The 27613-nt window shown below is 43.6% G+C and overlaps 2 protein-coding genes across 2 annotated transcripts in view; both read right to left on the reverse strand.

Annotated features, from left to right (window-relative positions):
• Window positions 1-756: 756 nt before the first annotated feature.
• Slc22a13 (solute carrier family 22 member 13) lies at window positions 757-4475 on the reverse strand. Its single transcript, XM_057768428.1, has 9 exons — window positions 4098-4475; window positions 3322-3425; window positions 2940-3094; window positions 2550-2718; window positions 2255-2375; window positions 2076-2170; window positions 1659-1873; window positions 1383-1491; window positions 757-976 (listed from the first exon to the last, which is right to left on the reverse strand). The coding sequence occupies exons 1-9, from the start codon at window positions 4473-4475 to the stop codon at window positions 757-759; spliced, it is 1566 nt and encodes a 521-aa protein (XP_057624411.1).
• A 3142-nt stretch (window positions 4476-7617) lies between these two features.
• Window positions 7618-27613, reverse strand: part of Oxsr1 (oxidative stress responsive kinase 1) — a 105051-nt gene continuing 85055 nt past the window's right edge. Inside the window, exons 12-18 of the mRNA XM_057767492.1 lie at window positions 21802-21837; window positions 16221-16367; window positions 15043-15107; window positions 13577-13629; window positions 11858-11926; window positions 10891-10955; window positions 7618-10434 (exon numbers count right to left, since the gene is read on the reverse strand). Of these exons, the coding sequence (XP_057623475.1) occupies window positions 10360-10434; window positions 10891-10955; window positions 11858-11926; window positions 13577-13629; window positions 15043-15107; window positions 16221-16367; window positions 21802-21837 (510 nt within the window). The 3' untranslated portion in view covers window positions 7618-10359. The remainder of the gene's footprint in view (window positions 10435-10890; window positions 10956-11857; window positions 11927-13576; window positions 13630-15042; window positions 15108-16220; window positions 16368-21801; window positions 21838-27613) is intronic.

Here is a 27613-nt window from a genome sequence, read left to right on the forward strand (position 1 = left end):
CCTGCTCACGCCCACCTGACAAGAGACTGACCGAGCGTGAAGAGGGAGGTTTATCAACAATCTGAGACACGCTGGCAACAGTTTCGGAGTGTTCCCCAAGGGTTCTCATCCTGGACACTGGGTCCAGATGTGACAGTGTAAAAGCTGGTAGGACCAAGGGAGGGACGGCCACTGGCACTTCCCTGCGTCCTGTTTGTGCTGTGACATCTGACATCTGCATACACTTCTTCCTCTGTGACCCTACTCACCAAGACACGGCACAGACACCAAGAGGCAAAGACGAAGACACACAGTGACAAAGGACTGTAACTCAAACATGTAACTGGACCATAGAGCTAAGCAGGGAAGCTGGTATGATCAACAACAAGTTGGTCTTGTCCCTACCTCGAACAGACCCCAGGGATAGACAGACACTGTGTGATCTGTTGTTGTAAATAAACACACCCCTAACAACCATAATTAGAGGAAGAAGCACTGCCAAGGGTACTCATGGACACAGGATTTCTTCCTTCAGCTGCCATTTCTTTCTTAGGGGACTGTTTCACTGAGGATCTGCAAGGAGAAACAGCAATCAGTGGCAGTCTCGAGTGAACTCCTATGAGGAGTTCCCATCAACATCTGTAGGAGGACAGTGACCTACAATAAGAATATGTGGCATGAAGTGGGCACCATGTTGCACAGTAAGCAATTAGTAATCAATAAAGGGATAATGGTGATGGGGAAGCCTGGCCCTAATGAGGTCCAGGAAGTCAGTGCTCACCGCAGGGGGTGCCCCTTCTCCAGGTCCTGGATGGTGTCCTTCAGAGTCTGGCCCTTCGTCTCAGGCAGCAGAGCACACAGTAGGCCTGCCACGATGGGGAAGCTGCCAAAGACGACCATGGGGACAGCCCTGTGGTACTGTTCCAGAAGCATCACAAGCGGTGTGATGATGCCGGCAATCCTGGAGAAGATGCTCACCAGCCCCATGCCTGTTTGCCTGGGGAAAGCAGCACAAGCTGAGGCTCTGGTCGCTGGTCAGGCTACACCCACTCCAGAGATGCGAGGACCCAGGTCTCAGCCAATGTACCTACCTACTCTGCCTGTTTCCTGGACCAGCAAGCCCTCTCTGTTGCTCTCCTGTCAACTCTAGAGACCCAAATGCCTTTTCCACTTCTGAGTGCCCTCTCCTGGGCCACGCCTTCACTCTAACTTCTCTGCCACATTCTGGTCCAGAGACGACCAGGGCATGCCCATGTCTATCTGTCCTCCAGTGTCCTGCGGTGACTCGGTGAGTGGACCTACACTTCAGTGGCCTAGATCCATAGGCAGCTCACTGGCTGCCAGTGGCTGGTAGCAGAGCGTCAGAGGAATGGGTGGTATTAGATCCCCAGGGCAGTGCTTACCTGATGATGGTGGGGTACAGCTCAGCAGTGTACACATAGGATATGGTGAAGGCAGAAGATGACGCAAACTTCCCCACCACAGCCAACACAGTGACCACCGTGGGGAGATCTGGAGGAGAGCCAAGGTTAGCCACACAGGGGGAAGACACCATCACCTGAGGCCACGCACCTCCCTGTCACTCAAGTGTCTTACCCTCTATGCCCAAACTCTGGGGAACCCGTAGCGGTGTGGGAGCAATGGGGGTAGCCCTGATAGGGAGGAAGACAACCTGGTACCTGCTGGGATGAAGATGATAATGATGCACATAGTACCAGCCAGAGTCAGGGAACCTGACAGGCTCCACTTGCGACCCAGCTTCTCCATTATGGGGATGCTGGAAAAACGGGCGGGCACCTCCACTACTCCAAATATCAGCTGTGTCAGGTAGATGTTCAAGCCAAAGTCCCCCACTTGGAGACCAAGGCCATAGTACACCAGACTGTCCACAAACCTAAAAAGAACCCAAATATCCTTGTCACTGCTGGGTGTACATCAAGTCACACCCAAAGGAACAGCCTAACTTAATGAATTCACACCTGGGGAGAAACCACCATGTTCACAGAGCCTCTGTCCACCACTCCAGTGAAATACAGCAGAGCAAGAGAGGTCCTCTGACTCAGCCCTCACTGAGGGACAAGACCCTGGACACTTACCAGACAGCAATGAGAATCAGTGTCACCTTCCTGAGATAGGGGTGTCTGAACAGATCCAGCGCATTTCCCGAGGGACCTGTCTTCTCAGGGATCAGCTAGAAGAAGGGCACAGTGAGGGGCCGGGACACAGGCATAGAGATGCCTGAGGCAGGGGGGAGCCTGTGCCTGTTGACAGGTACCTGGCTCAGGAGTTCTGGAGAAAGGGACCGCCTGTTCACCGAGGCTGCCTTCTGGATCAGTTGTTTGGCCTCCTCTATCCTTCCTTTGGAGAGGAGCCACCGAGGAGATTCTGGCAAAACCCTGTCAACCACACATGGCTCTGATACTGGGGTCTTGAGCCCAGAGCAGCCACCCAGAATTCCAGTGCACGATGAGCCTCCCACCCAAGCCCCACGGGCTCCCTCTTCTGTGTCCTAAACCCCGCCACAGCACTCCCAACAAAGGGTGACCTATCACTGGCGAGGGCCTCCCTACCAGAAGTAGAAGACAAGCAGGAAGACTGGTGCGGTGCCTATGATCTGAAGCAGTCTCCAGTTGCGGACACCATAGGCCAGGCCTGCTAGCACCATCTGGCCAAGGGCAAAGTTGCTCTGGGACAGGACCATGGCTCGTGTTCTCCAGGACGGCCCCACCCATTCTGAAACTGAGAGCAAAGGCTGAGTCTGGGCTGGAATCTCCCCACTCATGCACTGCTGATGGCCAGATGGTATCTTGTCTAAGTGCTTTGCAGCTTCCCAGCAGAGGAAGCTCTGCCATGACCTCCTTAGGTACAGATGAGTGAAACTATCCCCACAGGCTGTTCAGGGGCTCTCAAGAGCTCAGAATTCAGACTGCACCTGAAGGCTGCGGGGCCCAGATACTCACTAAGGATCATGGTGCTCATCATGTATCCAGCGACAGCAGTAGCTGAGAGAAAGCAGAAAGTCATGTAGAGCTCAAAGCTGGGCACGAAGGCTGTGGCCACGCCTATGATGCCTGACATAAACAGCTGTACCAGAATGCAGGCTCTGCGGCCAATCCTGAGGTAACAGAGAGACAGGTTGTGAAGGGAGGAGGCCTGCCCAGGACTCAATCAAGGGAGACCCAGGCAGGCCTGTCCTCAGCTCTGTCAGAGGGGAGATGGGGTCTTCCATGGAGCCCCATTTGAAGGCAGGCATGAAGATTTATCTTGATGACTAACAAGTCTCCAGGGGGGTAACTGAGTCAGCACCAGGAGCTTAAAGCACCCTGTATCAGCTGCACTTACCAGTCACAGATGGGCCCAAAGACGAGGGCCCCAACGAGGAGGCCAGCCATGAACACCGACTGTGAAGTCCTCCTCAGGTTCCTCCGATCGCACACCAGGTCAAACTGAAATGGAAATAGGGTATGGGCATAGCAGCCAGGACCAACTTTATTGTCTAAACCCTGCGGTTTTCTCACTGTGTGCCAAGGCCAGCCTGGCACCATGGTGAATTCATTGAACACAGTATATTTAAAATTTTATGGAATATCATATGTTGACTTCTGACAGAGGCAAGCACGCATGTACAGAACTAAGTGCAAGTCTAAAAGCAGTAAAGCACCATGGGCATGCAGTTAGGTGGGTGAACAAACGTGAAGGGAGACAGCCTAAGTCAGGACAGACAGGAGGCCGTGGGGCAGATCTGATGAAATAAACAGAGAATAGCAGGTAGGGAAAAGAGTGTAGAAAATCCAGGCAGGCAGATGGACTGACAGAGAGACAAGAGAAAAGATACAGACAAGAGGACATGCAAAAAGAAAAAAAGGGGGGAGTGGGCAGCAGAGCATACAGAGAACCTGAGAATGGCGCATGCAATCAAGTGGCGTACAGAGCCCAAGGTTGGCACAAGGCTGTAGCCTGCCCTGTGATGCCCAGCAAGGACAATGGACCAAGATGACTGGCAAAGGAGAAAATTAGGTATACAACCCAAAAAGGTGCAAGGACAACAAGTATGGACCAAAGGCACAGGGTCAAAGGACTAGACAGACCTGTGAAAGACAGAGAACAGGCAATCCTACCTCATTCTTTAGGGACTGAGGCCTGTTCTCAGGATACTCCCAGCCTGAGTCGCAGGCCTGTGTCTCATTGAAGCGATGGCTGAGGATGTCTTCCAGGCTGGCATTGTCAGGAGGTGGCCGGAACATGAGGCAGGACTCAGGTCTGCCCGCTGGGTCGTTGGGTATGCTTACTGCCAGCTGCTCTGCAGCACTTAGGTTGAGAGTGTGGTTCTTGACCCAGGGCACTGAGCAGTGGTGAGCCTCATCGAGGACCATGAAGACCTGACTAAACACGAAGAAGGCAGACAGGAAATTGGGGATGCCCATCAGGATGGCCACCTTTACCTGGAAGCGGCCAAAGTCGCCCACTTCAGCCATGACCTGCGCAAAGTGAGCCATGTCTGCAGCTCACTCCTTAGTCTAGGAGCACCAGGCAGCTCTGAAACTTGGCTTTGGGACGCCTGCTGCTCTGGGCTGTGGTGATAGCTGCATTAATGTTTAACCCAGCTGTGAGCAGCTACAGCTGTCAGCTTATACCTTTACCTCCCTAGACTGTCAGGAAAGAATATGAGAAAGTGTAGCTGGATTCTTTTCTCTGTCCCACCCGGTCCCGCTGGACTAGTTTATCTCCCGCCCACTGGTCCCTACACCCTCTAATAAAGTAATCACTCAGAGGCTAATATTAATTATAATTGTTTGGCCAATGGCTCAGGCTTATTACTGGTTAGATCTTGCATATAAATTAACCCATTCCTATTAATCTGTGTAGTGCCACATGGCTGTGACGTTATCTTCGGTGTTCTGGCATCCTGTTCTATGGGTGGCTTGCTGGCATCTCTCCGAGTCTGCCTTTCTTTTCCTGTTTATCTGTTTGGATTTCCTGCCTAGATTTACTCTGTCTTGCCATAGGCCAAAGCAGCTTTATTTATCAACTAATGAAAACAACATATATTCACAGCATGCACATCCTACATAAGGAAAAAAACAAAACCACACTCACCTGAAAATATTTTATGGTTTTGACAGACATAGGCATCACAACAGTGAGGTAGAAACCTTTCTAGGCCAAAATCTTCAACAAGATGTAGCTGTCATCCTCATTGGCTCCAACCAGAACATCTTACACAGTTCACAGTCAACTCCAATACCTTCCCACCACTAAGAAGCCCATCTTTTCCAGGGACTGCACCTCCCCAGAAGTAGGGATACGACAGGTGCACAGTAAATCTCCCAGCACTCAACCACGCATGCTACAGTGCCAGGGAAAATGTGCCCGCTGTACAGTGTGGCGAGACTGTTGCAGGGTTAACCCAAACGTTCTCAGTGGAATTTGAGACCTGCCCCACGGAAGGACATTTATGCTTGGTGCTGTAAACATGATCAAATCACCTGGCTACTAAAGTCTTAGGCCCTAGGGAGAATTTATGAGTATTACTTTGTTAAAAAGACAAAATATGAAACTGCCTTCTAAATACTTGTGTTTTTGTATTCATGTATGTGTAATGGTCTCAGTCTTGGTCAAAGGAGCTTCTTGTAGAGGGCAGTAGTTAACTCTGAGACTTATTAGGTATTCATAAGTCTCTGTGAGTGTTCAGCCAGAGGGAACATCTACATCTACCTCCCAATGAGCTGTGGAACATACAGAAGAGAGCAGAAGGGGTGTAAAAGCTTCAGGCTGGTGTCGAGTGCATGTGGAATGCTGACTTCTAGACATGATATGGCTGTTATACACATCAACTCCCTGGAACTACAGTTAACTGCACATGGACCTATACAGTATGAAGTCACTTAAAAATGCCAGTTTTTAAGAAACAGAAACAGCCAAAGTGTCCATAAAAGAAATGTGTCATGTATATACAACAGACTATTATTCACCATAAAAAACAATGGAATGTAAAAACAGGACAGTTATTTTGAACAACAGTTGAGCAATTTACTTCAAAACTAAACATACTCTTAAGACCCAGCAATTATGCTCATTGGCCTTTTGTCAAATGGGCTGAAAGCACACATCCACACAGACCCCTGAGCAAAGATGATTTCAGCAGCTTGTTCTTAACTGTCCAAATTTGGAAGCACAAATGATGTCCTTCAGTGAGTGGGTGGTAAGCTGTGGTGGACACTCAATTAAGCGTAAAAAAAATTTAACTATAAAAAGACATGAAAGAACTTTAGATATTACTAAAGCAAAAGAAATCAATCTGAACACACTACATACTGTGTGATGCTAACTATACAAAGACCAATGGGTCATGTGGGGACGCAAATCAGTGGAAGACTGTCCAGCATGCATGAAGTGCTAGACTCAACCCCTTCATTAGTAGCAGGAAAGAAACAAAAAACAATCCACCACCAACAAAAACATTTGTTCCCAAGGGTCAGTGGGGAAAGAGATGGATAGGCAAGGCAGAACGTTTAGGGCCAGGAGACTATTCTATATAAAGCTGGTTCTACCACTATACATTTGTCAAAATCACAGACCACACAACACCAAGAATAAACCTTATTGTAAATTATGGGTTAAGGGTGATAACGCACGGATGTAGTTTATTAACTTTCTCAAAAGCATTATGCCAATGTGGAATGTAAGAGGCAGAGAAAGGTTGTTCAGGTGTGTAGGAAACACATTCTACTCAATTTTGCTGTGCAACTCCCACCACCCTAAAACTGAAAAATTGAAGTCTACTTTAAAACCCAGCATGGGACAGATGACCTGACCCAAAGGACAAAGCAGAACTAAAGGTCCAAGCTGGGACACGCACACCTGTTAGGACAGGTAAGCAGTTCACCTTAGCCTGGACCTGACCTAACCCCTTGCACGCAACATGGTTGTATTTGAGAACCTGGTCCATACTCCACGTACAACACTCACAGGTCACTTCTTTATGTTGCTGATCTCTTAAGTAAGCCTTCCTCAGCATCAAGCCCCACAGTTCTCTCACAGAAATGCCCGGACCTACAGCAGTCCTGTCACAGATTTCGGCGACTTCCATGGGGAAGGATAATGATCAGATAAGCATGCAAAGAACAGTTAGATGACAAGACATTGAGGAGCCTGGAACCTTCCACTAAGCCACACCATTTCAGGAGCTAAGCGCCACAGGAACAAGATCTGCACAGCTCTACATGTTCTGAAAGGAACCCCAATGGCTAGAATCTGGTGTCCTTCCCTGTCTAAAATCAAAGATTCAGAAAAGAAAAGAAGAAAAAAAAAAAAAAAGAAAAAGAAAAAAAAAAAAACAAGACATAAAAGAGATGGTTAAAAACCCATCATGTCCAGTTCCTTGGGCACTCTTCATTCTTTCTATTTGGGACATATGTTTCCCCAACTTCAGCACAACAGTTTTAAGCTGCTCTACTTTAAAAAAAAAAAAAATGTATGTTAGTATGCTCATCTTACTGTCTATATGCATCCTGGCTCCACGCCACTCCCATGAAAATGAAAAGTAGTGATTTCATGCCCTTGCTCCCCAGAGCTCATTGCCAGCAACCATTTAAAAAAAAAAAAAGTATTCACACATCACTAAAAACAATTTATTCTTTTATCTTTATTGATTAAAAATGAAGGAAACATGCAGTAAAATACAAAGTCAAGAGAAGAGGGGGAGGTAATATTTTACATCTTCCATCATGTAGCATATGTCATAAGGAGGAACTTACATTTACTGGTACATCATTATTCTATCCTCCAAATTATTTAACAGTCTCAGCTGGCTCTAAAATTTGGTTCGCAAAAAGAAAGAAAAAAGCAAACAACAACAAAAACAACAAAAAACTGATTCCTTTAATTATTTAGAAAGACCATACATTTCACAAACAGCATTGGCACATACTATCTTGTGCTACAGTTAGTCCCTGCTCCAGGGACAAGGGTATCTTGAGGACCTAGTGACAGAGGTCCCCTGAAGCACTGCTCCTGGGAAGGAGAGAGACGGCTCCTCGGTTCCACGCTGTCCCACCTCGGCAGTTTCCATTGACTGGTATCTCACATCACTGTAAGCCAGCAGAGGGATTCACCACACATCATGCAGAAGTAACACTGTCCTAGGTCTTGGTGCCTACTTTCTAATTTCCAGAAAAGCCAAGAATGAACTGAACGAGAAAGCCCAGGCCACTTTTACTGTCACGCCTGCCTCCCACAACAGGGCAACGGTGAAGATGGTCTGGGGGCGTGAACAGGAGAGGGCAGCTTCTTACTTCCAGTCTGGCACTGGATGGCCTCCAAGTCAAAAGCTACACAGAGTGAAGTTACACCTTCCTTCTGAGCTCTTAAGTGAATTAAGACAGGTTGCTGAAACCAAAACAGATTCTACAGAAAGCCATTAGTCTTGTGCCAAAGATGACACTGTTTGTTTCCTATACCTAAACCCCATCTCCCTGTCCTTGTTTCCTCATAAACCTACCTCTATTAAGGATTGGGAGGGAGGGAGAGAGGGGGAGGGAGGGAAAGGGGGAAGGAGAGAGAGAAAGAGGGAGAGGGAGAGAGGGGGAGAGGGAGAAGGAGAGAAGGAGGGACGGATGAAGGGAGGGACGGAGGGAGGGAGAAAAGGATTTTTCCAGCTAGCTGGTCATTTCTTGTTCCTACTTCCTGACTCAGCAGGTTCCTCCTTTTACCAATCACTCTACTGGGACCTTGGACTCTGGCATCTCATCTGTTCTCCTAACTTCCTTCTCAAACCCATCTTTTCCTCTCCAACATCCCTTTCCCAACATACCGTTGCACTCACTAACAGGTGAAAACGGTCCATGACTGAAACATAAGGTGACACGAGTCAGACACAGGGAAAGCTTTCCGCTGTGCTCCAAGGGACAACTCAGTAAGAGCTGTTTGCATGAGCAATGCTATGGTCTGACCCTCAGAACTAAGTGGGGCTGGGTGGGAACACATTAGGTACCTAATCTTGCTGATCAGAACAACAATGGCAGGTGCAGGGAATCCTACAAAAGGCAACTAACTACTCTCTTTCTAAGGCCCATGGCCCATCTCTGTGTGTCTCTTTAAGGCCAGGCTGACTATTCCATTCTTATACAAAATTTGATTAACTTGGTAGGCTTATAAGCAATTAGACAAATGCTATTAAACAGTAGGAAAAAAGAAAGACTAATCCCATTGATTATTCACATATTGCATTGAATGTTTTTTTAAAACTAAAGAATAATTTACATAATTTCTGTAGAAAATCAAATTAACACTGTGTACTCATAAAACCTAAAGGTCACGGCACGTGTGGTTTCATATTCCATCTTGGGAATGAAGACCCCCTCCAAGGAGTCAGTGCAGGAGAGGAGCAGAAGGCTCCTCTACCCCAGGCTGAGTCTCCTTTATTGCTGTGAAAATCTCAGCTGTATACACCCATTTCCTCATGACGTAGAGGCCAAGCAAATCCGTCTTCACAGGAGGATCAAGGATCAGTTTTTCTTCAGTTTAATTTTTTAAAAATTGAAAACACTTTCCCAGTGCTATAACTTATGAGTTCCTTTTCTTGTTCAAAAACTGCCTCTGGCAAGATAAGAGTTAAAAGCCATTGCTTGATGTTTTCTGTAAAAACAATCCACAGTTCCACTTTGAAGGAGCAGATGGCTGAAGTCTGACTGCTGTCAGATGTTTTGCACCAGCTGAAGTTAAGGCGAGCAACCCTTTCTGGAGGGAGCAATGAAGGGGGTGCCTGAGAACAGCTTCAGCAAAACACGCAGAGAGACACCATGAACACAACAGACAAGAGATTAGGCTGCCTCCATCTGAGGCTGTGCTTTTTCCTAACAAACGTTGCTAGAATTCTCATCAGGTAAAAAGAAAAAACACTAATTAAATTCTCTGGGCTCCAGCTGGAACAATCAACTTTTAATTGCTACTTCAGTGTTAAAGAGATATCCCAGATGCTCAAATCCCGGCAGGTATGGGAGAACAGGCAAGATGAGGATGCCCAATGCAGCTCTACTATCCACTTGGGCCATTGCTGTAGTAAGGCAAGAATGAGCTGAAAGATTTCCATCCTGGGCCCTGAGGCACGCTGGCTGCTTCTCAGATGGAGGAAGAGAGGGGACATGAGCATCGTATCTACTAACGGAACTCTCTGAGGAGATGCTGGCCACTGGTAATCCAACTTTCCTTTCCCAAGGGAAAAGAGGTGGGGAGGATGGCAAGAACATAAATAAAAAACTCTAAAGTTCCAAGCTGGGAAGTTTGTTGCTGGGTTCTTTGGCAGTTGTAGGTCCAGGCCAACAGAAGCAACAGATATGCATGTGTGGCACCTCCTTAGGCTGACTCTCCCAGGACTGTAGTTTAGCTGATGCTAAGCTGGGCAAATCCTATTAGTTTGCCATCATCAGGAATATCTGAACCTTCAACACCGGATGCCTGAGAATCAAACAAAATGACAAGGTGTGGCAATTTATAAATAAAATTTCAGATAGCAATAAAAATTGATAAGGATTACAGAAAGGAAGATAGTAGGTGAAAGGTCTCTGGGACATAAATAGAGGACTACTAAATAGAGAAATGATAGGGGCTGTTGGGACAACTAGAGTCAAACAGCTTTATAATTTTTCCTTAGAGAAGTTAAGAGGTCTGGGTTGTAGGCTTCTGAGAGGGAGAAAGTGAGGCCACTGAAATTCAGGCAGGGATCTTGGAAAGAGTAAAAGAGAGATCAGCATTTTCTAAGTCCTGGCATTCGGGGACCAGAAAGGCTAGTCTGCAGAGGGGTAAGGGGGGTGAGTACCAGTTTGAAAGTGACAGATCGATTTGACTGAGGCTAAGTCCTGGCATTCGGGGACCAGAAAGGCTAGTCCGCAGAGGGGTAAGGGGGATGAGTACCAGTTTGAAAGTGACAGATCGATTTGACTGAGGTTCTTCCACAATTTTCTGCAAATTAGCTGCCACTGTAATCATAAAAACAAAGAAAATGAATGAGCAGCTACATAAATACCTTTTAAATAATATTTTAAAATCTTAAAATGGTAGTTAAGAATCTTCAATGTGCAATCAAAATGGAAGAAAAAGGCCAGTCATTATCCAAATCAAAGCTATTATGGAACTCCAGACTAAATAAATAAATTCTGAATCATTGTTAAATTAACTGTCTTTAAATGTATTAGCTACCCCTTTTCAGACAGTTTATTAAAAGGTATGCCTTATGTTAACAGACCAGAAAGTCTATGACTAGGAACCAACCAAGTATAGCCTGCGACCTGTTTTTGTTCTATCTATAAATCAGAATAATTTTCAAATGACAGACTGTAAAACCCAACTGGGAAACGTACACCTGTCTGTCACTCTAGCACTGTGTTCCCTGTCTGCTCAAGTTACAGAGCAAGACCCTGTACCCCGGACAATGAAAAACCACACAGCTATACAAGGTTCACAAAGCCTAAACTACCCACTAGTTAGTGTTTCATAGCAAAAAGCTGGCAGCCGACTATCCTAGCAACTGTGACCTGTCTTCACTTTGTATTTCTAGGGTTCAATCTCGGTCCTCCCCACTTCTGTGTCCTACAAAGATTAGTTATGCCAACATATCAGAAATGAAGAACCATTAACTTACAAACTTGTGAGTTTCCTGTTGTTTCTACAAGTGTCCCAGAGACATCTACTGCTCTCAGGAGTCTGACGTAGGACAGGTTTTTGCTTTTTTGCTCTGGTATGGAACTGTTCTTGATATTGTAATTTTTAGTGAAGCCAAGACTATCTCAAGAAGCATCAGAGCAGCTCACTGGAAGCTGGGTTTCTAGGTACCATGTATACAAGATGACATGAGGCTAAGGGCAGAAAGTAATATGCTTACCTATTACTAAGTCCCTTCCATCGACAAGGCCAGCAGAAATGAGCTCTTGAGAGACACCCTCTGCTGTATCTGCAAGGACAAGGAACACGTGCTGTATTTCTCATGTACACATGTCACTGTAACTTTCTTTTTTGCTTTTGGTTTTTTGAGACAGGCTTTCTCTGTACCTTTGACTCTGTCCTAGAACTAGCTCTTGCAGACCAGGCTGGCCTCAAACTCACAGAGATCCTCCTGCCTTTACCTTCCAAGTGCTAGGATTAAAGGAGTGTGCCACCAGTGCCCAGCGTCACTGTAACTCTCACGGGTCAGCACTAGCTACTAAATCTGCAGAATAAAGAACGCAGGTGGGGGTTGTCCTTGATCCTTAAGTGAGAATTTACATAGGTTTGGCTAAGAAGCAGAATCCATATGAACTACATGGCAAATATCAACTCAAGGAAAAGATGAATTTCTAAACTGTATAATGTAGAGCTCACACCCATATCAGAAAAGCACCTACAGTGATGACCAAACATCCTATGCTGAATATAACTCTGGACTTGAGTTTCGGAGTTTTTAGACATAAAATTCGGTGCCAGCAATATGGAAATTTATTCTCAAAACTTAAAAAAATACTTTAGAATCTTTTCTGATAATCATAAAAGTTTATTAAAATTATTATCAGTATTCTGGCCATTTGTTTTCTTACCTACTCATGCAAGGTAATACAATGTAAGTGATAGGTATAACCAGAAACCAAGTAGATAAAGCAAAGTATCTCAATGTAATTTCATCGTTAGGCTGGGCATGCTGGCGTGAACCTTTAATCACATTGCCCTGGAGGCAGAGGGAGGCAGATCTCTATAAATTCAAGGATACACAAGACTACAACACTACACAATGAGGCCCTGTCTTAAATACGCAAACAAACCAACCAAATTCATCTTTAACTGATGAGATATTAAAATCTCGCTGAGGAACAAGAGAACCAATGCAGAGTCAGTGTGCACAAATTTATACAATGACTAACAATTACAATTTCTAGAACTATCCCTAAAACGTTAACACTCACCCTCTATGTATTTGCACTCATTCTCCTTAAAGGACCATTAACTGTGGAATCTAGCAACAGACATTTGCTGTCTGCTCCTAAACTCAGAAGCCTGAGTTAACAAGTCAAGAAAACAGAAGGCATGTTACAGAATGGAGTTCAGTTAGAAACAGTATTGTGACAAGGTTCAGCTTCTGCACGGGGAAAGAGAGCCTGGAAAATGTCTCTTGTTCACTATCAGAGAGAAGAAGCTTGAACAATGATAAGAGGAGGACTCTGGACTCTCAAAGAACTTAAACTAAATGAACTTCAACGCCTCTTTCTAGCGATAAACAAGTTATTCTGCCTTCTTTTAACCCTGGAGTTCATCCTCTGTTAAATGGGAATCATTTTTCCTTAGGTGGCTGTCTTAAGAACTGAAGGAAATAATGTTAAGGCCATGCATGACGAACAGTGATATTAACTCGTAGGTTTACGTTCCATTACTATACACCTTATTACACTCAGTTTCCACGTGAAAGAACTAGTAAACCCATGGAGTTTTTCTTCATGCATATTTCCCAAAACCTAAACCAGAAAATTTTACCATCATTTAAAAGCAAATCTAAATGACAAAAACTTTAGACTTAACTAAGTAGCAAATTATTAGTCATTGTGGTTCTTGACCATTTTTATTTAATAATACTCACCTCTCCCAGGAGTGAATTCAAATCGAATATCATTTAGTTCTTTTTTGGAATTTCTATGAAAGAAAAGAGAATAAAGAAAATAAGAATTTCTGGATTTATGCAAAATTTATTATAGTTTGCCAATATATATGTGTGTGTGTGCACACATGTATGCGTGTATATGTATGTACTGTGAGAGCCAAAGTTACATTTTAAGTTTTAATTAATATGCCTAAGAGATCCATGAAACAAAAAGCCTCTGATCTGTAGGCCTTTTCCCAAGGAGTAATAGTTCCTGAAATGCTGGAGGTACGTGGGCAGAAACTATGTCAGGATGTACCCCTGCCCTTGATTGGATTACAAGCAAGAGGTATGAAGGCAGGAAGTACGTTAGAATGTATGCTTGCATGTGATCGGAACTCACCTCATGGGAAATGCAGTGAATTATGGGTTTTGTCTTTTTAAGCCCCTGCAAAACGTGACTTGGGGCCATTTTCTGGGAAATCAGAAATGGACCTGGCCAGAGAGTCCCTCAACTTGGTCAGTATTTAATTAAAGCTTGTTTCAAATTTGACTCTAAACTGCGGTAGTGGCCTTATTCTCAACCAGTGGGATTAATGGTATGTGTCTTTATATGCATGCATGTATATGTATGGCTATATTCGTATTTGTATGTGAATGTATATGTATATACAGAAAGATTATTCTGTTCCCACAGATCATACACTTTGTCCTGATGTGCTCACTCTACAAGGCTCTGAGCTAACATTTAGCAGTATCATCAAATTACCTTCTATACCTTTGAGTTTATTAGCGGTCTACTGATGAACAGAAGAATCTCTTATCTGAGGCTACTCATGCCCATTCCTGCCCTTATTCCCAACTAAGATAATGCTATGATCTGAATTAGACCCATAAAGATATTGTGTTGGAACATTAATCCCTAATGCAGTATTGAGAGGCTATAGGCTAATTTAAGGATAGCTAGTTAGTTTTTTGTTTGTTTGGTTTGGTTTTTTTCAAGACAGGGTTTCTCTGTATAGCTTTGGAGTCTTTCTAGGAACTCCCACTCTGTAGACCAGGTTGGTCCCAAACTCACAGAGATCTGCCTGCCTCTGCCTCCTGAGTGCTGGGATTAAAGGCATAAGCCTTTGCTCGGCTCAAAGATAATTTTTAAACGGGACCTATATGGTCAGGATTTGAACAGGCAGAGAGGGCAGGGGAAGGAATTGGGGCCACCCTGGAAGCAGTTAATATGACTCAGAAACTCATGCGACTGGTGAAACACAGATGTTAACATTCAATGTGCTGAGAACTGAAACTATCCAGACTCCCTAGAAATCCTAGTTAAGGTAGAGAAATCAACACAATGTCTGTTGTGTACACATGACACTTCTCTGTTGGAAGCACAATCCTATGCAGTTACTCTTAGTCCCAACTATTATAGCATCTACAGAGTACTCAGAAAGCAGCAAGTGCCTACTGACCTTAATCTCAGCACAAGACTGATAGGGACCTTGGTGTCCTGGGAGCGGTCTCCTGAAGACTGAGCCTGAAATGCATTGACAATATAAAGTCGCATTCTATTGTCAGAGGAACATTAGCAAAGGGTCATCTATGACAGACACTAACTTTCTCTCTAGCCCAAATCCTTCTAGTCCCTAAGACATCCCCTGCTGTAGTAGGGCACCAACTCCAAATGAGCAATAAAAGGCAACTGTCAGCCATGTCAAACACAATCAGAAAGTTATTCCCAAGAAAAAGCCTAAACTAGATATCCCCCAAGACTCAATTTAACCCAAGTCCCAGGGTTTTTGTAAATAAAGTAAATCTTTCTGAAAACCTTATACTACCCTTTGCTTGCTGGAGGACATACACTCTATCTGTGTATGAAATTAACCCAGACTTTCTGTCAGTTTTCCTAAGACACCCATATTTTCCCCACATGACAGACAAAGGAAGGGCAGTTCTCAGAGCAGTGGTCTCCAGAGACTGCCCATGAGATGGTGATATACTCAAGCACAAAAGGGAACATCAGAACTCCCATGTCTTTTCTCACCTAGCATGGGGGGGGGGGGGCAATTCTAATAATTAATAAAGGAACTGACACTGAAACTCTTACTTCAGCCAAGTGGCAATAAGACTCCATGATACAGAGTATCAGAAGTTTCCAGAGAGGAGCCATAGTTACATAGCATACAGGGATTCCCAGTGAAGCCGCTATCACCCAAACACTTCTGCTATACTGCAATTTAAGGACAACTCTGTGTACTTAATTAACTTTTTACCAATTTTAACAAAATCAACTCACAAAATAGACAAATACCTTAAATAGAATAATTCTGAAAACAGAGTCTGAAAAAGAAGTATTAATGAGTGTAAGTGAACAAAAAGGAAAGATGGCTAACTCTCAAAGATCATCAATGAAGAACTGACAATATTAGCCAAATTTTTGTACTTTGTATGTTTTCATGATTAACTTATTTTGCTGCTTAAAAACCTGTGTAATTCTTATAGAACTCTTCTATCTGTACCTGTAAAACTATTAAGACAGAATTCTCCCTTGTTCTAAACCAAAATAACAACTTGAGAGTTCACAGGCTGCACTGATTTTTTTTTCATCTGCCCACAAAGTGACAGACCATGAACATATACCCCAGTATACCTGTGCTGCTTTTGCTGGCTCTGCAGGGGGCAGGAGAGAGACTTGATCAGGCTGTGTAGGCATCTGGTTAGCTGGCTGAGGTAGATGAGCAGAAATCTGTTCTGGAACTTGGAGCAAAGTACCCATGGGATCAGCTGCTGAGAAGAGCTGTGGCAAACACACGCAGGACTGTTAAGTAGCAAGAGGTGGTCTACAACATCTGGGTGGGCTCACAGACCCACACTCACACAGAGTCCTGTCTTCACACTGACTTATTACCATGTCTCTGCACCTTGTACTACATACAAGTCAGTATTGCTAAGCATTCTAAAATCTTTTTGGTTTGGGGTTTTTAGAAGAGGGTGCTTTGTTGCTTTATTAAACAGGCTGGTCTGGAACTTGCTAAGGTCAAGGCTTCCCAACGCTGGGATTATAGATGTGTGCCATCACACCTGGTCTAGCAATGGTCTGAAATATAACAGTAAAGCCTTTAGAAGATGAACCCCGTGGGAAGGGAGTGGGCTGTCTTAACGACAGTCTAGACTCTCTAGCTACGCCATCTCTTCTGCACGTTTCCACGTCATGCAACCTGTCATGTCATGGTACAGTCTGAGCCTCACAAGAGCCCAAGCAGAAGCAGCCACCACAACTATGAAATTTGGCTTCTAAAATTGTAACCCTAGAGAAGGAAAGAAAAAATGAGAGAAAAGACAACATCTTCCAGAGACAGTGCTGGGAAAGCTGGATCCCCATGTGCAGAAGAATGAAATGCGACCTGTATCTATCTCCCTGCACAAAAATTGGATGTAAGTGGATCAAAGACCTCGATTAAAAACCTGAAACACGGCTGGGCGGTGGTAGCATGTGCCTTCATGAAGCAGAGGCAGGTGGATCTCTGGGAGTTCGAGGCCAGCCTGGTCTACAAGAGCTAGTTCCAGGACAGGCTCCAAAGCTACAGAGAAACCCTGTCTTGAAAAACCAAAAACCAAAAAACAAAAAAACAAACAAACAAAAAAACTGAAACACTAAAATTTCAAGACAAAGAATCAAGGAAACAAATAACACAATTTAAAAAAGTAGTCTAAGGATCTAAATTGAGAATTTTCAACAGAAGAAATAAATAAAGATGGCCTAAAAACACCTCAAAATGTGTTCACCATCCTAAGCAATTAGAGAAACACAAATTAAAACACCCCAGCCAGAATGGCTTAGATCAACAAAACAACTGATAGGAAATATTGGCAAGGTCATGAAAAATGGTTGGTAGGAAACTAAAAGTAAATAAATCATGATTCAGCCATGCCACTCCTGAGATATGCCTGAAGGACTTGATAACCTATCCCACACACACTTGCTCAGCAGTGTTCATGGCTGCTCTGTTCACAATAGCCAGGAAATGAAAACAACTTACATGCACTGCGACAGATGAAAGGACAATGAAAATATGGATCACATACACCTCAGGGAACTTACTCAGTTGTAAAGAAAATGGAATCATGAACTTCGAAGGTAAAAGGAGAAACCTGAGAAAGATTATATTGAGGAAAGCCAGACCCAGAAAAACAAATGCTTCATGTTCTCTCATCTGAGGATCCTAGCTCCAAATCCTCAGATAAGTATACAACACTGAATAACCACAGAAGTGAAGAGAGGACCACAGATGTGGGCAGGGGAGAGGAACAGCAAGAAACAGGTGCTAGGAGGTAGGAAAGGTACTAGCAGGGAGGGGTTCCCACTGGGAGGGGAAAAGGAAGAGTAATACAGAAGAAGGAAGAACAAAAGAGAAAAAAGACCAGGGTTGTTTGACAAGGAATATTATTTTATATTTACCTAATATTGTACACATCACATATCAAAGGAAGGAGGGAAAGGCAATACGAAGCCAGACAGGCTACACAGTGAGATCTCATCTGAGGGGCAGAGGAGGATAGGAAGCTTTGTAACTAACAGATTTGCTTCAATCTGTATGCTTCAAATATTTAATACATTTTAAGTAGGTAATCTGGAAGGAAAACAAATCTTGATTATCAAGTAAGCTAAATATTTTAAATTAGCAATTGGGAAAAATATAAATGTAGCAGGCAATTTTAGTACTGAAAGAAAAGTCAACAGACAATGATAGAGGCCTATTTTTGACAGAAAATAATTGATAAATAGGTAGGCAAACAGACAGACAAGCAGGCAGACACATTCTCTCTCTCTCTCTCTCTCTGTCTCTGTCTCTGTCTCTCTCTCTCTCTCTCTCTCTCTCTCTCTCTCTCTCTCTCTCTCTCTCTCTAACATTGCATGTAAGTAAAATCAAGAAAATGGGCTGGAGAGATGACTCAGTGTTTGATAAGAAGGCTGCTGCTCTTACAGAGGACCAGAGTTCTTAGCACCCACATCAGACAGATAACAACTGCCTGTAACGTCAGTCCCAGGGATCTGATGCCATTCCCTGCCTTCGGTGAGCACCCACACACATGTGCTCCTACACACACAAAGATAGATAGATAGATAGATAGATAGATAGATAGATAGATAGATAGATAGATAGATAGATAGATAGATAGATGTAGGTAGGTAGGTAGGTAGGTAGACAGACAGACAGACAGACAGATACATACATACAAATTGAATGGTAAAAAGCTAGCATTGGTTTTAGATTTTGATAGAAAATTGGTGTAGGAGGTCCTTCTGTATTTGTGTTGCTTTCATTGGTTGAATAAAGAAACTGCCTTGGCCTTTTGATAGGGCAGAACTCAGGTAGGCAGGGAAGACAGAACAGAATTCTGGGAAGAAGAGCAGAGTCAGGCAGACGCCATGGTTCTCCTGCCAGAGACATATGTAGGTTAAAATCTTGCCAGTAAGCCACAATCATGTGGTGAAACACAGATTTAATAAAAATGGGTTAATCAAGATGTGAGAGTTAGCCAATAAGAGGCTAGAGATAATGGGCCAGGCAGTAATTTAATTAATACAATTTCTGTGTGATTAGTTTTGGGGTTAAGCTAGCCGGCCGTGACGGAACAAGGAGCCCGTGCTTCTTACAACAGAAAACAGAGTTTGAATTTTAGTTCTCAATAAGTTCATCTAACTATTAGTAGAATTCCAAAGTCAGCTTCCACATTATATGCAGATATGACTATTTAACTATAAAGACCAAAAGGACAGAGAAAAACAAAGAAGTAAAATAGGAAGGGATAGGATTGCAGCCCAACCTCGTATGCACAGAGCCCTAGGTTTGAATACTAACACTACATAAAACCAAACACGGTGGAACAAGCCTATATTGCTCTCCCTGAAGAGGTCAGCCACGGCTTCTAAGTGAGTTAGAAGCCACACTGGGCTATATGAGATCCTGTCATCAAAGCAAAGCAGGAATCATTAAAGTAATATGGAAAAAACCTGAAATCTCATTACACTATTGGTAGTAATTTTAAAAAAAAAAAAAAATGGTGGCATTACAGAAAAGAATACAGCTATTTGTCACAAACCTAAACAGCGCAGTGGCACAGACTTGTCATCCTAGGATGCTGAGGCAGTAGGACTGTGAGTCTGAAGCAGGCCTGGACTACAAGGTAATACCTTGCCTTAAACCAAACAAGTTGAAAATATAAACAGAATTACCAAAATTCAGCAATTCCACTTTTAGCTGTATGGTTCAGAGAACTGAGAACAGCTATTACACACGTTCGTTGCAGCATTTTCTCCAATTGCCAAAAGACAGCAGCACTTCAACTGTTGTTTGGCAGATGAACAAAGAAAACATACCACACCTACATATCATGTATGTAGGCTTAAAAATCAGGAAGACATTCTGAGATGCTACAACATGGACAAGCCTTAAAGACACTGTGAGAGAAAAGAACAAACAGTATGGCTCCACTAACAGGAAGTATCCGTAGAATAATCAAGTTCATAGAGAGAAAAAAATAGACATTGTCAGGAGCTAGAGGTGAGAGAAAATTCAACGAACAGAGATGTGGCAATGGTTGCACTGAAGAAAGAATGTACTCAATGTCACCAAACTGAAAATGACTGTAACTGTGAAATTTATATTAACTTTATCACAATTAAATTAAAAACAATGTAAACAGCATGAAAACACAGGTATAGAAGAACTCACATGGAGATGCTTTTAAGGAAAGAAAATGAGAAGACTAAACAGAAAAACTCGGGATAATCTGTTAATCTGTAAAAGATATTCTCATTTAATTTTTGAGAAGCTAATCAATGCAAGTTAAATCAGAAGCAAAAGCTCCAAACTTTCAGTAGCTGAAGGCAATTCAAGGTGTTTCTTCTATCCAGTTCAAGTCTACCTGAGCAGCACAAGCTATTAAGCGTGGTATCACTATTTACACAGAAATGCAGTTAATAGTGGCAGGGGTTAAAAATAAGGAGTTAAAAATAAGAGTGACCCCTCTTTCTGCTTTGTAAGAGGGTAAGTGCAGGACAGGTCTCATGTGTTCCAGGCTAGCTGTGGACACATAATGTGGCCAAGAATGACCTTGAACTTTTTTGTTGTGTTCAAGATAGGATTTCTCTGTGTAACAGTCCAATATGTCCCAGAACTTTCTCTGTAGACCAGGTTGGCCTTGAACTCACAGAGATCCACCTACTTCTGCCTCCTGAGTATTGGGGTTATAGGTATATGCTACCACCACCCGGTTGATCTTGAATTTCTCATTCTCCTACCTACTAAGAACTGGGATCCACACCAAGTTTTATGTTGCACCCTGATGGACCCCAAGGCTTCAGGTATGCTAGGGAAGCAATCTACCAACAAAGCCATAACCTCAGAGCCCTGCTAACTTTCCACTGGCCAAAAGAACTAACAGGGGCGCACATAATCTCAGGTCCAGGACGAAGAGCAATGAGGAATAGGAACAGGCAGCAGATACTAGTCTGCTGGTAATTAAGATACACACTATAGTTCTGTAAACCTAAGTCATGTACTCAGTAGTGCATGAAATCTGTATACTATGCAAACAAATTAAGAGCAAATGTATGTTTTTAAATCACATACTGTACCCAAAATTGAAGGCGCTACCAGGAGGAAGAGTATATACAACAGAACAGACCCATGAAATTACTTCTTTCAGATAGTAAGATAGAAAAGTCCACTTTACAGAATGCTGTTGGACTGAATTTCCTATCACACTGGTACAATTAAGTACAAAAAGCAAAAACAAAACAAAACAAAACACCCCAGGGTTTACTTGCTTTAAAAAAAAAAAAAAAGTCAAATGCAAGGACAACGATATGACAAGTTCCTAGACAGATCAAGGCAAAACAACTACCTTCCACTTCAAACAGTTCAAGTCTAAAAAAAACAGTTCAGCAAGCAAGAAACAGTCTGAGCTTTAAGCAACATCAGATCTGGCTGCTATTAATACCTCATTAGCCTGGTCTATAAGAGCTAGTTCCAGGACAGGAACCAAAAGCTACGGAGAAACCCTGTCTCGAAAAATCCAAGAAAACAAAAAGCAAAACAACAACAACAACAAAACAATTAAGCACAAAGCAATACACAGAGATAAAGACAGACGGAATGAACTGAACATTAAAACCAAAATTAAAAAGTCTATTTTAACAAGGATGTGACACCCCCATTACTTACCTCAGAGTTTGATGGTGAGTCCTTCACCCGGGGAGACTGAAAGACAAAGGAGAAGACTTGTTAACAAGCTCCAAACTGAGTTATCTGCAGTCAGGTTCAAGCAGCGAATTCCAGCGAACTGCAAAAAACACTAGTTACAGGTCGGCCATTCCATCTGACCCACAAACTGACTAAAGGCCAAATTTTTTTAAAGAAAGCAAGCTGTTTGATATTAGTTTTTGTTCAAGCAGCCCATAATGAACACATCAATATACTTGCTGCATTACAAGTTTACAGTTTATGGAAGGCATGGGGGACTCATGTATATAATCCCAGCACTCAGGAGGCAGAGGCAGGATCTCTGTGAGTTCCAGGCCAACCAGGGATACACAGTTGAGACATACCCCTACACACCCACTACAGCACTGGTCTCAAGCAAAATGGATGGAATACAACTGAGCCAAACAAAAAGAAAATTTAACAAAATCAGTTTTATAAGCAAACATCCATTCAGTGTATGTTCTCAGGTAGTAAAGGTCATACTCAAAAGCAAGTTTCTTTCCATTAATCATAAATATATAACTAATGTTTATGTTAATGATTACATGAACAAACATAATCATAAACATACTATATACCTATGATCATAGGCCAAATCTAACAATCCTTTAGGCTAGTTATTTGGCATATTTTCAAAGTCCTATTACAAATTTTCTTGAACATCCATATTCACAGCTATTATCCAGCTACATGTTTATTAACAGAAAACTGGACAAAATAAATGTGGTAAATATACAATGGAATTTTATTCAGTCACAAAAAATACAAAAGCATGGCATCTGTAGAAAGATGAGCGAAATCGGGAATCATTATGTAAGCAAACAAAGACAAACACATCAGGTGTGGTGCCTGGATTTAAACTTTCCTTTGTGTCAGCATGCTCAGTTAGTCTGGAGAGAGCTGCGAGAGCTGAAGATCTCATAAGGGGCATGGGGAGAAAACAATGGAATGAATGCACCTACAGGAGAACTGAACAGGGAGGTGAGAAGGGAGGAAAGAAACCAGCAAGGCAGGAGCTGGAAACAGGAAGGGGAATGGAGGGAGGACGAGAGTATTATCAAAACAATAAGAACAAAGCTGGGTATGGTGGCACACACGCCTGTAATCCCTGAGTTCGGGACCAGTTTGTCTACAGAGGAGTTCCAGGATAGCCAAAGGTACACAAGAAACCTGTCTTGAAAAACAAAACAAACAAAAAAGGGTTTAAGCCAGGTGGTGGTGGCACATGCCTTTAATCCCAGCACCTGGGAGGCAGAGGCAGGTGGATCTCTGTGAATTCAAGGCCAGCCTGCTCTGCAAGAGCTAGTTCCAGGACAGGCTCCAAAGCTACACAGAGAAACCCTGTCTCGAAAAACAAAAGAAACAGAAAGAAAAACAATAAGAACAAATAAACAGGAATGCCATAATGAAAGTCACTACTTTGGATATTAATTTTTAAATTACTTTTTAAAAATTCTCTAAATAAATAAACAAAAACAAAAAACTAAACCTAGAACTATGAACAGCCCAAACCTACCAGACCTGTGCATGTGCATGACAGAATTTAAGCCAGAGTCACAGAGATACATGTATGCTTCCAGGGTTAAAGCTGTGGTACTTACAATAGCCAAGACACAGAATGTTGGGGACTGCAGATCACCAGACCCTGAATTTCTTGTAAACAACTTATTTTCCTCTGCTCTGAGCAGCCTGCAGCTGCTCTGAACAGGAGACCCTGATAGCAGGGGTGTGGCCAGAGCCCTACATAAGCTGCCCCTGAGCACAATAAAGTGGGCATTCTTGGCATTCTTGCATGAAGGATGACTCGTGTCCCCGTGTCTCTGTCTGTCTGTCTGTCTGTGTGCATGTGTTTTTAAGGCTCCAGCTAAGTTCCTGGCTCGTATACTGTCCCATAGTGCAGGCGACATAGCAGAACCACTTCATTTTGAAGAAATGGATGAAACTACAGATACTGTTAATAAGCAAGACTCAGACAAATACATGACATTTATACATTTTCTGTTATGTGAAGACAAATACATATGACATGTATATGATCACACTTTCTGTTATATGAAGAATACTGGTTGGAAGGGAGGAGGTGGGGGGGGAGAACTAGAAGAGGGACACACACTACACAGCCCAATGAAGCAGATCAAGAGAAGTGGACGTGTGACATGAACACAGGAGAGACTTCTGGAAGAGGATGATGGAGGACGACAGCAGGGAAGATAAGAACAAAATTTACTGGTAGAAAGCACCGCTAGGAAACCTACTATAAGTTCACTCAAGTTTTCTAACTATAAAATCACAAAATGACTGCTGAGCAATAGGTAAAATTCACCTTGACTAGCACCTAATAAACGAGGCAGGAAAGCCCTCTTAATGCCAGTGTGAGCAGACACTGGAGCAGCCAGAACCACTGTGGACATCAGACTTACCAAAGAGACATTACAAATGGTGTCTTGTGCCTATATTAATTACACTGTAAAACTAAGCAGCAACATGAAAAAATAACTAAGAAACAACATATAAATGCCTGATATTAAACACACAGTTATGGGCAGACATGAAAACAAAGTAATAAACCACACCACTGCAATGCCTGACCCGAGACAGACTGCACAGAAAGACAGGATGTGCAGCAGATTTGAGAGAAATGGTTTCTACTGCTGTGGAGAGTCACCATGGCAACTCTTATAAAGGAAAACATTCCACTGGAGCTGTCTTATCATTTCAGATTTCAGGCATTTATCCACTGTTGTCATGGCAGGAAGTACAGTGGTGTGCAAGCAGACATGGTGTTGAAGAAGGAGCTGAGAGTTCTACATCTTGATCCACGGGCAACAGAAGCAACTGTTCCACTGGGCATGGCTTGAGCCCTCAAAGTCCACCACCACAGTGACACACTTCCTCCAGTAAAGCCACATCTAATAGTGCCACTTCCTATCACCAAGCATTCAAACACAAGAGTCTATGGGAAAAATAAATAAAAAGGAAAAAAAAAGGAAAAAAATTAAAAAAAAAAAAAAAGAGTCTATGGGAGTCATAGCTATTCAAACCACCACATTCCACTCCCTGGCTCCCACAGGCTTGTAATTAAATCCAACTTTTTTTTTGTTTGTTTTTTGTTTTGTTTTGTTTTTCGAGACAGGGTTTCTCTGTAGCTTTAGAGCCTGTCCTGGAACTAGCTCTTGTAGACCAGGCTGGCCTCGAACTCACAGAGATCCGCCTGCCTCTGCCTCCAGAGTGCTGGGATTAAAGGCATGTGCCACCCAGCCATTAAATCCAACTTTAAAAGTCCCCATAGTCTATTACAGTCTCAACAATGTTTAAAAGTTCAAAGTCTCTTCTGAGATTCATGCAATCTCTTAACTGTAATCCCCTATAAAAATCAAAAAGTAGATCACATACTTCCAACATATAATGGCACAGGATATACATTACTGTTGCAAAATATAGGGGAAGGAGCATAGTGAGGAAATACTGGACCAAAGCAAGACCCAAAACCAGCTGGGCAAACTTCAAACTCTGCATCTCCCAGTCTGCTATCAAACGCTCTTCAGATCTCCAACTCCTTCAGCTTTGTTGACTGCAACACACTTCTCTCTCTTGGGCTAGTTCCCCTCCCAGCTAGCAGCTTTCCTTAACACATAGACCTCTGCTCTGGCATCTCCAACATCCTGGGGTCTCTCCGGCAATCCAGCCTTCACTTTCACACCTTCACAAAATGACCTCTCTAGGCTTCATTCAGAGACACTCCTGCCATATGCCTGGCCTCAGTGGCTTTCTATAGTGGCGGAGGGAGCATCCATAACCCTTTTCTTCTATCCTCACCTCTGAAGCCAGAACCATGTGGCCAAAGCTACCAAGTTCTGCTGCTTTCAAGGCCGGGACATGGTTACTTCATTCAGTTACATCTTCATTAGCTGTTGCGGGAGGTCCTTCCGCTCCTCCAGCCAATAGTCGCTGAGATACTAGCCCATTGGGGCGTGGTCTCTCTCCCTTTAAAAAAGTGGCCACTTCCCTCCTCGCACTCTCCTACTTCCGGCACTGCTCTGCTTCCGGCAACTAGACTCCCTTCCTGATTGCGCAGAGGGCTGTTGTCAGTGACGTGATCTGTAAGTTTTTTCCCTCTTAAATAAATAACCATTTTATTAATCATAACTCCAAACTGGTGTTTGTGACTTACGCCTTCGCCTTCATCTGGCGCCCAATGTTTGGTTTTAGGACCCCATCTTTCCCGCTCGGCTGTCTGCCGCCAGGTCGGTCGCAACCTGTGCCTTGCGGCCTGTGCCTTGAGCGTGGAGCCAGCAGTTTAACAGAAATCATCATGCAGTGGCTTTTCTGGTGGTGCACACCTTTAATCCCAGCACTCGGGAGGCAGAGGCAGGCGAATCTCTGTGAGTCCAAGTCCAGCCTGGTCTACAAGAGCTAGTTCCAGGACAGGCTCCAAAACCACAGAGAAATCCTGTCTTGAAAAACCAAAAAAAAAAAAAAAAAAAAAAAGAAAGAAATCATCAGGCAGTGGCTTTTCTTGCTGCAGTTCTTTATATTTTCCCTTTAGACACCTCAGATTGACTTCAAGTCCCCACGCAGCATATCGTTTGCCTCCCCACGTGGATTTAAACTCCACAGGCCCACGTAGCCTCTGCCTGCGTGGTTTGCTCTTTTCTGAGTCAATTTTAAATCTCCCTTGCATGCACGGCGCTTGAGTGGCGGGAACCAGAGCACGCGGTTGCCGGTTGCCGAAAGCTGAAACCCCTCAGGACGACTCTGTCACGTGGAGGCAGACACAGCTTCCAGGTTACTCTTCTCTACCCCTGGATTCTGGATTTACAGTTCCGTGCACAGAATTGATTTAATTACATTTACTTTGTTGAGCAACTTGCATTTCCCAGTTTTTAACAAATACTAGGCGGACACTGAAACAGGACCCCGTTTTCGTCGCAACTTGGCAACAGCGCCACCTGCCGGATAATAGATAACATGGCAGTTTTCGTTTCCAACACGAATTTTACTGCTTTGGTTACCAACACAATGGGTTATATCATGCAAGGTTTATATGACTATGGGGATAACTTAATTTACTGGTTACTAGGTTTCAGTATTTGCTGGGAGCCGATTCGAGTGGCCGCCATTACAAGATGGCGCTTGGCCCCGGCCTCACTTGGTGAACAGCTCCATATTAGGCAATGCAGTGGAACCGTGCCTCTCGCATGTGCAGTGACGATGATGTGCTTAGGGCCAATCCCGTGGCCAGGAGCATCGGCAGGCGCGCATCAGCCAATCCAGGCACGACTCGTTCCCTTACCCCCTATATAAGCAGCCGCCGCTTGGCGCTCGGGGCCCCTCGCTTCCGCTCTCCCTTCAAACCAAGAGGCTCCAATAAAGCGTGATTTGGGAAGAATCCTCGTCTGGTGGTCGTCTTTTCCTGCTGGTCAGGGAGTTCGCCCCAAGTATTCTTTTGCATATTCTATCATTTAGGAAGAATATGGCACTCCTAAGAACCATACAATCTTTACTAGAAACTCATGCAGGTCAGGAGATTCAGGATTCAAAAGCTTTGGAATCACAGGTACAGAATGGGGACCGAAAAATTGATACCTCAGTGAAATCAGTAGAAACATATGCAGGTCAGGAGATTCAGGATTTAAGAGAAACAATAATAAAAAGACTTGAAATGATTGAAGAAATTATTGGAGCTGGTGAACAGCGTAAGAAGGCACAAGGACAGGATACAATGCCACCACCAGCTATTAGAACTGGCTTACCCAGGGTTTTAGCGACATAC

Source organism: Chionomys nivalis, chromosome 4, assembly GCF_950005125.1.
Source record: "Chionomys nivalis chromosome 4, mChiNiv1.1, whole genome shotgun sequence".
NCBI classification, from domain to species: Eukaryota; Metazoa; Chordata; class Mammalia; order Rodentia; family Cricetidae; genus Chionomys; species Chionomys nivalis.

Coding starts and splice junctions, on each gene's coding strand:
- Slc22a13 (XM_057768428.1), bottom strand. CDS start 4,475: ATGGCTCACTTTGCGCAGGTCATGGCTGAAGTGGGCGACTTTGGCCGC. Junction 1,492..1,658: donor TATCATCTTCATCCCAGCAG/GTACCAGGTTGT, acceptor GCTCTCCTCCAG/ATCTCCCCACGGTGGTCACT. Junction 977..1,382: donor CTGTACCCCACCATCATCAG/GTAAGCACTGCC, acceptor TGCTTTCCCCAG/GCAAACAGGCATGGGGCTGG.